The sequence below is a fragment of the Limanda limanda genome, chromosome 21, assembly GCF_963576545.1.
Source record: "Limanda limanda chromosome 21, fLimLim1.1, whole genome shotgun sequence".
In the NCBI taxonomy this organism is placed as follows: Eukaryota; Metazoa; Chordata; class Actinopteri; order Pleuronectiformes; family Pleuronectidae; genus Limanda; species Limanda limanda.
In genome coordinates, this window is record NC_083656.1 from 11,793,560 (window position 1) to 11,807,159 (window position 13,600).

Here is a 13,600-nt window from a genome sequence, read left to right on the forward strand (position 1 = left end):
TATAAATATTATTTAACTGGAGGAGAACATGATTTTTAAGCCATGGTTTTAGCTTGTAAACATCAACATTTACGTACTAGCAGCCACGTGGGGAGAAAGTGCGATTAGAAACCAGATTTGATTAGATCCTTGCATCCATGTCATGCTCAAGTGGACAATTAGTCCAGGACCAGCTGGGGGTTCTGAGCTGTGAAGCACCTGTACACTCTGGCTGACACCTCTGGTCCAAGTCGTCTATCTTTACCTCCACCTTTTACTATGAGACCAGCCAGCAGCCCCTTCCTCTCCTCCTCTGACCCCACAGTCTGGTATGCCTAAAAAACAGCAACATGTGAATTTCAGGCAAAGTAAATGTTGTGTGTATTGATTCTTGTAGGATCAAACTGAGGAGCGCTCGGGTCTACCTGCAGCAGCAGCTGAGGAGACGGATAGGCTGCTGTCACAGTGGAGGCCACACCAGGGCTAACTCTGTTCAGCTGCTGGATCTGTTTGCTCCAGACTTGAATCAGACCCGAGCCGTCCCTCTCTACCCGAACTCCGCTGGCCCATGATCCATCCACGCAGAAGGGCAACTCTGTTTGCTCGGTCAGGAGTCTGTCAGGACAATGGATGATATCTCATCAGCAAAAGAGAACATTCGATTTAAACTAAACTAATGTGACATCAACTCCATCAGGTGCATACTTGTAAGGGCGTTTAGATAAGGACTTGGTGACGGCAAACACATGGTTAGTGACCTCCTGCCAGCCATCCATGAAGACCACTGAGATATTCTTGCAGAGCTGTAGGTAAACGAGAACCTGGAAAGATGCATAGAAAGAAATCTCACATCTTCTGTAGAAAGCAAGAATTCTCACACGAAGGGAGAGTGTTTCACAGTTGAAACCATATTTAAAGTGAACAGACCTCCTCGACGTCCATGCTTTCTATTCCCAGGCCAGAGGGCACACCATATGTATCTGTCCTGTTGGTGAGTAAAACAATAAGGCAGGTCAGAGTGTTTAAATGAATGCTACAACAGAATAGTGGCTGAAAAAAAGACCTCCCTCATATAAAACCACCTTTAAATCCACCACATTCAGATTTTTATCATTTTATCAAATCATAAATATCCGTCCCTTAAATATATCTACGAATGTAACTATTGCCTATATCGTAATATTTAAGAAAGTGAGCATGGGTTCTTTCTTTCATTGACAAGGGTGTAAACAATACGCTTCTTATTGAAGGTGATAAATAAGCACACAAGTTATTAAGCATCTGTCCGTCTCTCCATTGCAGTCACAGACACACTGACCTGAAATCCTGCTGAGAGTCTGTCACTAAGAGAGTGACCACCTTCCTGGCATCACGGTTGAGACGCTCCAAAAGAAGACAGAGAAAAGACCCCACCCCGGTTTCTTCCCCTCCACTGTTGAGCATCTGCAGGGCCAACCGGAGCAGAGCCCAAGGAGCATGAGCACCATTAAAAACATGCAACAATAAGGCCAAATCATTAGAGTCCATTGGTATGGGCTGCAATGTGACAGAAACAGCTGCTCACTTTCTTCACAGAGATCACCATGTCCAGGAAGTCAGTCAGACCCAGCAACAACACTGTCTGATCCTCCTCCAGCGAACCCAAGCTGCCTCCGCCCTGCTGAAGACAAAACTCTAATGATCACACTGAAGAAACTGGAAATATATAAGAATGTGTTTGTAGAAATACCAAACAAATCCCATTTAATCCAAATGTCTGTTGAGAAAATGATTAGGTGCTCGCCTGAGGTGCGTCTCTGGTCCATGTGATGCTGTTAGGAAGTTGCTGGCTCTCAAGGCTGAACCTCCACTCGTAGGCTGCCAGGGTTCCCAGCAGGAGGTCTGAGCCATCGTGCTGCAGGAGAGCTGGGGAAAAAACACACTGATTCATAGAGGTAGGTGGACAGGGCTGGACTGGGAGAACAAAACGGCCCGGGCATTTTTTGGCTCAGACCGGCCCACATAATTAGCCGAGCACATCTGCCATTAAGACATTTAGAAGACATAAGTTACGTCAATTTAAAGTAGCTCATATTAAAAGTACTTAAGTATTTAAAGTATCTGGTGTTGAAATGTACTTAAGTATCAAAAGTACAAGAACTAAAATTAAAAATGCAAATTGCTTTTTATAGTAGGTCTATACAGACACAAAACAACCCAAAATGTTTCTCCTCAAGATTTATCTCAACTGACTGAAAAATTACAACAACAATATGCATATAATGTATAATTTTACCAATTTTGAACCCTAGATGCTGAGGTTCAAATAGTAATGGACCAGTGCATCTGAACTTCTATTTAACTATAAACAAGTGCCTCTTGTGTCTGCCCAAGAACATTAATAAACCACAGTATAACCACTATACTATAGGCACACAAAATAAGACACTATCTCTTATCCTATTCTAGAGGAAGTAAAAGTCGTAACAAGATTTCTGAAGGTGAACCTGCGGAGGGATAGACCAACCTCTCGCGCTGCCCCCCCCCCGACGGCAAACACGCCACCGGGACCTGCACATCTCAGGAGGGAGGGGGCAGCGAGTGAGAGAGAGAGAGAGAGAGGTGCGCCGTCGGTAGAGGCGTGCGACGCCAACCTCCGCTGCTCAAGTAACGAGCCAGTTTGGAGAATGTATTGAAAATTGAAAATGCGCGCTCACATGTCTGCCTCCACTCGCTCATCATTGTCGAGTCCTCCTCGCTCGTCTCCCGGCGCACCTGCTGCTGCTGGGCTGGTGAACCCGGCACCACATAGGTCCGTCAGTTTGGCACATTTAGCAGCCTCCACCTCCAGAGACTTCTGCTTTTTTTCCCCGATGCGTTTTTTACTCTTATTATCCATTTTAAGTTTCTGTTTCAGCAGCAGCCCGTCCCGCGACTCCCACCGCCAATGCAATGAGGTCCCGTCCCGCGACTCCCACCGCCAATGCAATGAGGTCCCGCCCCACCCTGGTTTGTGTTGTGATTGACAGCACTGTCAGGGCTCTCTGAGCCTGTCAGCCCATGATTGATTGACAATGACAAACAATAGACCAATAATATGTGTCGATGCTGGCAACACACTGCTAGCCCTCTGTAGCCAATTGGCCGGCCCAATTGGAGGGAATTTAGAGAGGAAGAAGAGAAAAAAAACAAAACAACAACATAGCGGACCAGACCGGCCCACATTGGGTCAACGGCCCACCGGGATTATGCCCGGTATGCCCGATGGCCAGTCCACCCCTGTAGGTGGACCATTTAGGTTATTGTCAAAGTAGGACTATACAGACTCTACCTGGATCTGTGCAGACAGTGGGACTCTATCTGAATATATGCAGAATCTATATGGATCTATGCAGACAGTGGGACTCTAGCTGGATCTATGCAGACTCTACATGGATCTATGCAGACAGTGGGACTCTAGCTGGATCTATGCAGACTCTATATGAATCTATGCAGACAGTGGGACTCTACCTGGATCTATGCAGACAGTGGGACTCTATATGGATCTTTGCAGACTCTATATTGATCTGTGCAGACAGTGGGACTCTACCTGGATCAATGCAGACAGTGAGACTCTTGAGGCAGTTCTCCGGCCTCAGACTCCTCAGGTTCTCCGCAGCCTCCCTCCTCTGCTGCTGCTCCTGCCTCCTCTCGTCCTTCTCCTGGGCTCTGGATGCTCTCTGGCTCTCCCTCGCCTCCCTCCTCTCCCTGGCTCTCTCCCTGTCCGCCTCCACCTCCTCCCTGCTGCGGCGTTTCCTCGCCGGACCCGGTGTGTCGGAGCCAGGATGAGGCAGAGAAGCAGAGGATCGGTCTGAGCCGCTTCTAGTTGCTGGTGAGGTTTTGCGTTTGAGGTCTGAACTCGGAGGATGATCTCCGCACTGAGAGCTGGTTGTTGTGGTTTGACGGATCTCATCGTGGTTTAACTGAGGCTTCGTCTCGATGTCGGTTTCCTCTTCGGATGCAGATATTTCCCAAGCGTCTGCTCTGCGCAGAACAGACATTTCAAATCATCAACAAGCGACCAGAGGATGTTTACACCGGTTTGTAACTGCTTTGTTTACATCGCCGGTGTGTTCGATGGTGTCCGCCGAGGGACGCGCTTTCCGAAACGCGCAGCCTGTATTTATACCAACCTCTTAACAGTCGTTATAAAGTGGTTTAATAAGAGGACAAAATAAAAACCCAAACACTAAAGGCAACAAGTGATATAATACTGATACTTCTACTCCTGCTATAATACTACTAATAATAATATGATAAACCATCACTTAGACATTAGTCGGTAAAAAGTCAGTTTTGGGAGATGATAAAGGAACAGACAGACCCTGGTTCCTAACAAATGTTATTGTATGTAAAGACAAATAGACTGTAAATAAAGTAAGATGAATGCTCCCAAGACTGTGTGTAAAGTAAAGTGAACTATCAGTAGAATGTATATAAAGTAAAGTAATGTGTGTCTATAAACATAATATGTGTGTAACGGCCCCCCCGCTTCTCCACACAAACGCTGAGTCTCTTGAACTGATGTACACGGCTCTTTATTCTCACATCTGGTTTGCCGTAGTGACACCGTAAAACTGTAATGACAGTTACAAGTTACAAAGATTTTAATCATTAAAACCAAACACGAACGTTAAAATACAATGAACAAACAAATCGCCACGTGAGACATCTGACTCGTTAACGTGACAGCGACTCCCTTCCGCACTACCCGCAGCAAAGTAAATGGGACCAGCTTCCTTACCTCGTTCCGCTTGGCGAGGGGTGTTAAGCTAAAGTTGTTTGGATGGTTCTTTCGGTCCGAGAAATGCCGCAAAGCTGGCGTCCGGTTTGGTTTCCTATCTGTGCCGGGCTGACGGCAGGGATTTTATTGCACTGGGGCGGAAACGAGGGATCAGGTGTGTCGAATAAAACCGTCCGCTCCTTTGCTGCAGGTAACTATGCGAGGGGAGTCGCTACGTATAAAAGACAACGAAAATAACCCAAACCGTAGTTGAACATAAGAACAATATATAGCCCAACCCTAAAATAAAAGAATAAAACAGTCTGCATAAACTGGCCGGTTTTGCTGACAGTTACACTCCCACCAAATCCTGATATAAACATTTTAACCGACTGTGCTATACAGGATTTCTAGAGCATTTAATGGCCCTTTCAGCTAAATATCTAGGAGTGTTATGTCCTTTTAACTACTCCTCATGCAGGCAAGTGGGATGCCTACGACCACAGGTATTACATGTATGTCGCCCTCTACAGTCTTTATTGATGTGTCCCTTCCTTAGGCAACCAAAACAGAGGCGGTTTTCGTGGATGAATGCCCTTTTATCTTCCAAAGATTTCGCAGCGAAAGAAGGGCACCTGACGATGCCATGCGTTTCATCTTGGCAGAGCACACATGGGGGTCTTCCCCTATAATTGGCCGTTTCAGGTGCATCTCGGGTGGCGTACTTTAATTGGGCAGTTGAATTGAGGGATCTGGCTTCCTTCTCGACTGTGGGATTAAAGTTCATCCAATGTGGGGACGTGATAGGGTTGCAAGATATCCGGGCCTCTTTGTTCAGGAACGCTGTGAAACTTTTGAAATCAGGGTAATCCCCCGCTTTATACAGGTTATCGTCGACGATTCGGCCCCACTTTTGTACAATCCAATCAGGTAGTTTTTGAAGTAGCTTGTGGTTTTCTTCGCAATCATTCAAGATGGTCAAACCTTTAACGTGTGGGATTGCCTCTGCGCAGCCTTGGAGAAAGTCTGTAAAATCTCTCAGTGCTAACGGATCAGTCGCACTGATTTTGGGCCATCTGGCGAGCTTGTCTCTGAAGGCCTTTTGAACAAGGAATGGGTTTCCGTATCTCTCATGTAGGACTTTCCAGGCACCTGTATATGCGTCCTCAGAGTTCCTATAGAAGAACCCTTCCACTGCTCTGCGGGCTTCTCCGACGAGGTAGATCTTTAGATAATACATCTTCTCGCTTGGTGAGAGAGGTTTCTGATCGATAAGGGTTGTAAAAGACATCTTCCAATCAGTGAACTTCAAAGGATCGCCATTAAACGTTTCTGGCTCCGGTACAGGCAAGCGATTTATGCTTAGTGCGCTTGCTATTGCTTGGGCCAGAGAGACTGTATCTTCAGATGTTGTTGCTCGCAAAGGTGCTAGTCGAGGTTGAGATGGTGAACCATTTGAATTTAGCCGAGCTTCATATCTGGTCTCCTGGTGAGCAGCGACTGATTCATGGTTCATCCCATCTTGGCGGACATCTTCGAAACTGTTATATGCTCTTACTCTAGCAGCTGCTACCTGGACTTCCTTCTCTGCCTTAAGCTGCTGCAGGTTCCTCCTTTCCTCTTCTAGCTTTGATTGTCTCTCTGTCCTTTTCCGCTCCAATTCGGTCAACATGGCCGCCTCTTCAAGTTTCCATTCATCTTCCAGTCTTCTGAGCTTGGATTCCTGGGATAGAATGTCTTTTGTTGCCTTTACCTCCGCTTGCTTGGCTGCGAGCTCTGCTTCTGCGTCTTGTCGTTTACTAGAGCTTGTTGAAATTGCATTTGATTGGTCTGAGTTCCGTGATGTTTCTGAAAATGCGGTTTCAGTATTTGTAAGTCCAAATATGGAGCCATGATCTTCCTTACTCAGCACTATTCTCACTCTCTCCTTCTCGACTCGTTCATTATAGTTGCCATCGATGATGTCTCTGCGTTTACTCACAAGAGCAAGAATTTCTTCAGTCAGAGCAGAGCAGGTGTCCATTTTACCAACGATATCTGGGGTGGTGGTTTGGCTGCATACAAGTGCCTCATAATGATGGCTCACCACATCATGGTTTGTGCAAATTTTTCGTTGGATTTTATCGAGGTCATCTGGAGAGCAGTAGTTTTTCATTTCAGTCCGAACTTCTCTTGCTGACAATTTCCAGGACTCATAGGCCGAATAGAAAGTATTTTTATGCAGCTCTCGGATGTTCTCAGGAATTATTCTTTGCCGCGAGCCTGGTCTGTCTTGATGCATGGGAACTGATTTACTTGTTGCTGCTGCTTTAAGTGACATTTTATTTTGCTTGCGTTGTTAATTTGACCTTCGGACCTTAATCTTTAGGTGTGATATGCAGTGTGCCTGAATAGAACCTCTGCAAGTAGTCGCTTTAATTTAGTAACTGCTATTTCTTATACCAGACATTTGCAAAACAGTTGAATACTCAGAGTTTTAGCACAAAAACAGATGCAACCTAAATATCCTAAGTAAGATGGGCACAAACAAAAGAGGATGCGCTGTAAGTATGCTTAGAAAATTATACTAGGCAATTTAAACAGTGTTTACGCTCCTCATAGACAACAATAAATAATGTTAATTGCAACATGACACACACAATTACCATTGGTCGTTAAAATCATCATCATTATTTAGTGATCAGTTTTGACTTCAAGAAAGCAGGAAAGTTCACAACATTTTTGTATTTACATATGTAAATGCTTCATTAAATTTGCATATATTCTCTCGTGCGTGCGCCTTTGATGCGTTGTCCGGTCTTGTCTGACGGTCGATTTGTAAGTTTTGTGTCTTCGGGTGACGACACGAGTCAGGAAGACGTTTCGTTGTAGCCTCGAGTTTTACTGTAACGGCCCCCCCGCTTCTCCACACAAACGCTGAGTCTCTTGAACTGATGTACACGGCTCTTTATTCTCACATCTGGTTTGCCGTAGTGACACCGTAAAACTGTAATGACAGTTACAAGTTACAAAGATTTTAATCATTAAAACCAAACACGAACGTTAAAATACAATGAACAAACAAATCGCCACGTGAGACATCTGACTCGTTAACGTGACAGCGACTCCCTTCCGCACTACCCGCAGCAAAGTAAATGGGACCAGCTTCCTTACCTCGTTCCGCTTGGCGAGGGGTGTTAAGCTAAAGTTGTTTGGATGGTTCTTTCGGTCCGAGAAATGCCGCAAAGCTGGCGTCCGGTTTGGTTTCCTATCTGTGCCGGGCTGACGGCAGGGATTTTATTGCACTGGGGCGGAAACGAGGGATCAGGTGTGTCGAATAAAACCGTCCGCTCCTTTGCTGCAGGTAACTATGCGAGGGGAGTCGCTACGTATAAAAGACAACGAAAATAACCCAAACCGTAGTTGAACATAAGAACAATATATAGCCCAACCCTAAAATAAAAGAATAAAACAGTCTGCATAAACTGGCCGGTTTTGCTGACAGTTACAATGTGTGTGGGTATAAAATATCTATCTGCAGTGTATGAAATGCCCATTTTACTCATTTATATTTTTGTAAATAAAGTTTTCACAAAGCATGTCTGCCTCTCGCTTTTTGCGCAGATTTCTACATCATCATCGCGCAGCAGCAGATGACTCCATGTAGTGTATAGATCTGCGGTGGGCGGAAGCAGCGGAGGATTGTGGGTAGACTGAGCAGCCTCACACAGATATTCAGCTCATGTAAACAACACTGGACGATGTGATTTGACCCATTCTTTTATATCGAGCAGTGGTTTCCCTCACAATGGCGCAGCCGGCAGAGAAAGGTACGTTTGGCTTCTGCGTAGTTTTATCTCTAAAACAGCAACTTTAGTGACAGACTTGTGCTAAGCTAAGCTAAACCTCCACATTCCTCTCTGAGGAAACAACTGGGTCACTGAGATTGACCAGCTCAGCAGTTTGAGTTTCCCTGTGTCGGTGAAAAAGATTTCATGTGACTAACTGGGAAGTTACTTCAACCTTATGCCACATTTTGTGTTTTTGCAATTCACTTGTTTAATTGTAATTTAACAAACCATAAGTTTACACAGGACCTACACATAAACAGGAGACAATAGGGACAACAACAATAAATAACAATAATAACTGACTTCTCCACTTTCATTCATTCTGGGTTTTTTTTTAAATGAACAATTCTCAAATGTACAAACAATCTGATATGATCAGATGCAGCTGTATAGATAAAGCGATAAGCAAGAGACAAAACAGACGTGAACTAAATCAATAAATGAATAATAAATAATAAAAGAATAGTTAAGTTTAAATTAAAGGGCTTATGCTTTTTGTGTAAACCAGTGTTTACCAATGTAGTCCATTGTCCACGATGAGTCCATAAATAAATTCCTTTTTGGAAGAAGGTTTCAAGTTGTGCTTGAGTTTCTATCATAAAAACACATTTGTTATCAGCATCAAATCTCTGTCTTCACAAGTCACTGAATGGTTACGCCCCATTTAGTATTTTTAGGTGGGCCTCTTTTGTTTTGGGAGTTTCAGAGAAATTTAAAACATTTGTTTCATTTTTTGTGAATATACACATTTTTGGATGGTGATGTTAAATTGAATTCCGTTAGATAATGTTTGGTACAAAATATAAATGTCTGGAAAATTTCTTGTACGATGAAATGCTGAAATACTCTTGTTTTGACTTATTATTATTGTAGTGAGTTACGCGAGATAAGCCAAGAAAACCAGTCATCCCATCCTCTGCTACTTTTTCCAGCGTATTATCGCTTCGGTGTGCTGTTCTTCAACTGTCTGCTGACGTTTGGCTCCTACTTCTGCTTCGACATCCCCAGCGTTCTGCAGGATCAGTTCCAAGGGGTAAAATAACAGCTTGAAGTTACAATGAGTATCAAGTCATTTCCTCACATGTACATTTGTGGTCCAATTTCAACATCTGCCCTCAATCTGTTGTGAGCCAGACGCTAACTTATCTTCGCCTTTCTTCTTTATTTGACAGAACCTGACATGTTCCAATGCGACTGTGATCAATGGGACAGTGGACTGTGTGGTGGGACTGGGGATGAACCCTCAGCAGTACAATCTTCTCTATGCTATCTATGCCTGGACGTATGTACACACGAACATTGAACTGCACATAAGCTGATGAATGGCTTGTCAGAGGAGAGATTCCGTTATTTTTGTTTGCTCTATCAACAGGAATGCAGTAGTGGTGATCATCGCTGGGTTCATGATTGACAAATTAGGAAACCGCTGTATGTAAATTTATAACTTTTTTTGCAAATCAGTGTATACAAACAAAAGCCTAATGAACAAAGGGGCAGTGCTGAACTGATTCCTCTGTCCTCCTCCGTGCAGTCGGCGTGTTTCTCTTCTCTTTCCTGTGTGTTCTGGGATCGTCCCTGTTTGCCCTGGGTTCCCACTTCAGAGGGACGCCCTATCTGCTGCCTCTCATGCTCACAGGCCGCCTGCTGTTTGGATCAGGCAACGGATCTCTGACCAGTATGGCCGCCTCACATCAGTCAAACCTCTTTGCAGTGACACCTCTGAAGAATGTTCGTAACCTTTCTTCTGTCCACTCTTTTCCTCATTTCAGTCGTTCAGAACCGCATCACAGCCTTCTGGTTCAAAGGGAAGGAGCTGGCCTTGGCCTTCGGTCTGACCTTGGCCTTCTCGCGCCTGGGTTCAGTCCTGAACTTCTTCCTCACACAGAACTTTGAGGAAAAATACGGCATGCAGTGGACCCTCTGGGGGGGTAAGTCCAACCGAAGGTGTATGGCATGACTTAATGATGATAAAATGTCATTAAAGAGTATTTTTTTCATTTGCCACACGGCCCCCTTGTTTTCCAGGTACGCTGTTATGTGTGCTGGGCTTTATATCAGCAATTGTTGTCAGTACGCTGGACAAGGTTGGGATGAAGCAGCTAGGTCTCGATGGAGCTATTCAAGAGCAGTCTCGCAAAGTGGTACGCATAGTATCTTTTGTTAATAACCTGATTCCAATGTCACTTAGATGTAATAAGATAATCCTTTAATAGTCCCATGACAGGGAAATGAGCAAGAAATGAATGTTGCACAGTAAGAATACAATTAAAAAAGTTTGTTCTTTTATATTCAAAACTATTTCTGTGTAGTTGTGTGCATGCAGTACATTCCGAAGCCATTGTAATGACTAATTTATTTGTTTCTCTGTCTGTAGAGAATTCAGGATGTTAGGCTCCTGTCGCTGAGATACTGGCTGCTGGTTCTCACCATCATGTTCTTCTACAACGGCATCTTTCCGTTCATTGCAGATGCCAGGTAACACACAACAACTGAATATGTGTGAATATATACATACGTACATACATACATGCTCACTCTCTCCCTCGCACAATTGTGATATCATCCATAAAGTTTTTACCGTCCATGCAGACAGCCTGACCTTAAGCTGCAGCTGTAGTTCTCTCACACTCAAGAGCTGCACTTTCACTCTCCAGTCTTTGTACTTGTTACTTGGGCTCTGCTGTGCATGAGAGTGAACTGCGTACAGACTGAACATATGAATATCACCAGGGTATATAACTGAGAGAACTCGGAAGACAAAGTCCTCACTGCTGTGTTTTTCCTGTCCAGTAAGTTCATCCAGGATAAGTACGATGGCTACAGTCAGAAGGAGGCGGCCTATATCGCGGGGGCAGTTTATGACAGCTCACTGGTCCTCTCAGCCATCGTGGGCATTCTCATAGTAAGTGTCCTGTTCCAAAGTTGAATCACTGTAGAATAAGTAGGTGAGTAGGAGTAACATGACCTTCTTGTGTGTGTCTGTGTGTGTTCTAGGATTTTGTGGGTCTGCGCGGCATCTTTGCGGTGGCCTGTGCCGTCCTCACGCTGCCTGTGTTCGGACTCCTGGCCTTCAGCTTCGTGCCTCCTCTGGTCTGCACCATATGGCTGGGCATCACCTACTCCTTCGCTGCTGTGAGCTCAGATCAGACAGACTCAACATAACACTGATTTTATTTTCCTCTATCAAAAAGAATTAGAGATGTTCCGACACCATTTTTCCCTTCTCTATACTGATTCCTATAACTGGACTTTTTTTATTTGCTGATAGAGAGCACTGATCTGATTCCAGTGCATTCACAACAAGAAGTTTTGTTGTCTACTAATGATTTGATACAATCGATGTGTCTTGTCTGACCTTTTTCCTTTCTGTGCTGTATTGCAGTCGAGCATGTGGCCATCCATTCCCCTCGTTGTACCTCAGGCGACCCTGGGAACAGCCATGGGCCTGGCCACCTCCATACAGATGGTCGGGATCGGGGTGTCCAATCTGGTTGTCGGACAGATTTTAGGCTCCAAGTCTAGGTAGGTCATCTTCCAGATCACGGTCTCATTGCACTGCACTGACCAAATGTATTTACCTGCGCTGCTTTGTTGATTTTGTTGCCCAGTGAAACAAAGATTCCATTGTGGCGTTGGCAGAGGATGATGATCTTCATGTTAGCCAACACCATCAGCTGCATAGTCACCTCAGTTGTGCTGAACGTTGTCGACCACAGACAGGTGAGACGGAATGTAAACTGCGTCTGAGCTGTGTAATATGTGCTTTGTGCTTTGTGTGTGTGTGTGTTGACTCTATCACGATGCACAGTGTGTTCAGCTGAGGTTTGTTTTTTCTTCAGGGCGGGACCCTGAACAAGACGACTAAGAAGTCAGTGCAGGCAGAGAGCGACTCGGACAGAGAGCCACTCACCCAGGGAGAGGAAGAGCCAAACAACGATGAGGACGATGAGGCGCTCAGATCTAATTCAATCAACTCATGAGTACTTCGTGTTGACACTAAACACCAAGTGGAAACCTTTTTAAAACTATATTTCTGTACCAGTTCCAGTTTTCAGACAAGATTGGGTTCATTGTACACCTCACTGAAAACTGAAAACAGATTTTGTTCTACATACTGTGGGTTCTGGAACAGTTGAGGGAATAAAAGGCTAAAATCAAGTCTCTGCCAAACAGTATATAAACTCAAGTAGTGTTTGTATGCTCTTGTAAATATGCAGTATTTTAGTTCTTTATAATGAATTCTCTTATCGTTTATTTTAGGTAGGGAATTGATGGCTTTTGATATTTAGCATTTTTGAAATTAAGTACTTTTTGTAATATTCATGGCCACGAGTTTGACTTTTCAGTGTTGGCTCAACTTTTCAACAATAAGCAAACAAAAGGCACAACACGTATATAGACTGGATAAATAGGGATTACAATGTTATCACTGGCATGAATTACAGGATTCCTGAATACTTGATACCTACACACTATACATACTATACTATACTATACACTAAATAAACACTATACAGACATACTGGAGTGACCGTAAAACCATGAGGCAGCTCACAGGATGTGGGCTAACTTTCTGATTTAGCATGCTTAACTGTTTTCTTGAATATTCTCATCTGCAATTATATGAAATCATATTGCATGTACCTTTATTTGTGTATATGGTTTTGAATCAGCTGTTCTTAATCTCTGAAGGAAATATTCTGACTTCAGTGGACTGTGATGGCACCAGCTGATCTGCTCATTCATGTTTTGTACAGATACATCATCTCCTGATGACTCTTAAATAATGTGGCAAAGTCTGGAATAAAGTCACAAAGAAAATTCAAACTATCCCTTTTTGAAATGTTTTTATTCATTTGATACTGAAACACATTCAAATTTAACTTCTCATCACCAAGCTACAACTTAATTGCTACACCTTACTGCACGGATCTTACTGTATTTTTACCTCTTGTAAACTACAGGACAGATGACCACGAAACCTGGTGGTAGCAGGCGGTATAGGTCGGGTAAGAACACATTTGTTTTTGGTGAAGATCAGGGGGCAGAT

At 44.0% G+C, this 13,600-nt stretch overlaps 2 protein-coding genes across 2 annotated transcripts; one reads left to right on the top strand and one right to left on the bottom strand.

The window, feature by feature from the left end:
- Positions 1-66: 66 nt before the first annotated feature.
- Positions 67-3,999, bottom strand: LOC133028089 (probable crossover junction endonuclease EME2). The gene is made up of 8 exons (XM_061095286.1): positions 3,548-3,999; positions 1,763-1,884; positions 1,544-1,639; positions 1,298-1,422; positions 907-964; positions 685-800; positions 405-594; positions 67-314 (listed from the first exon to the last, which is right to left on the bottom strand). Exons 1-8 carry the CDS (start codon positions 3,996-3,998, stop codon positions 159-161), a joined length of 1,314 nt encoding a protein of 437 aa, XP_060951269.1. The 5' UTR covers position 3,999; the 3' UTR covers positions 67-158.
- Positions 4,000-8,411: 4,412 nt separating this feature from the next.
- mfsd1l (major facilitator superfamily domain containing 1-like) lies at positions 8,412-13,380 on the top strand. Its single transcript, XM_061094622.1, has 13 exons — positions 8,412-8,529; positions 9,483-9,583; positions 9,723-9,832; positions 9,923-9,978; positions 10,082-10,225; positions 10,320-10,478; positions 10,576-10,691; positions 10,925-11,025; positions 11,341-11,452; positions 11,545-11,682; positions 11,933-12,072; positions 12,159-12,270; positions 12,390-13,380. Exons 1-13 carry the CDS (start codon positions 8,508-8,510, stop codon positions 12,528-12,530), a joined length of 1,452 nt encoding a protein of 483 aa, XP_060950605.1. The 5' UTR covers positions 8,412-8,507; the 3' UTR covers positions 12,531-13,380.
- The last annotated feature ends 220 nt before the right edge of the window (positions 13,381-13,600 follow it).

Excerpts from the sequence above, each read along its gene's own strand:
- LOC133028089 (XM_061095286.1), bottom strand. The coding sequence starts at position 3,998 with ATGTCTGTTCTGCGCAGAGCAGACGCTTGGGAAATATCTGCATCCGAA. Across the intron at positions 1,640-1,762 it reads GGACCAGAGACGCACCTCAG|CAGGGCGGAGGCAGCTTGGG; the intron begins GCGAGCACCTAA and ends TTTTGTCTTCAG. Across the intron at positions 801-906 it reads AAAGCATGGACGTCGAGGAG|GTTCTCGTTTACCTACAGCT; the intron begins GTCTGTTCACTT and ends GCATCTTTCCAG.
- mfsd1l (XM_061094622.1), top strand. The coding sequence starts at position 8,508 with ATGGCGCAGCCGGCAGAGAAAG. Across the intron at positions 9,979-10,081 it reads TGACAAATTAGGAAACCGCT|TCGGCGTGTTTCTCTTCTCT; the intron begins GTATGTAAATTT and ends TCCTCCGTGCAG. Across the intron at positions 11,453-11,544 it reads CCATCGTGGGCATTCTCATA|GATTTTGTGGGTCTGCGCGG; the intron begins GTAAGTGTCCTG and ends TGTGTGTTCTAG.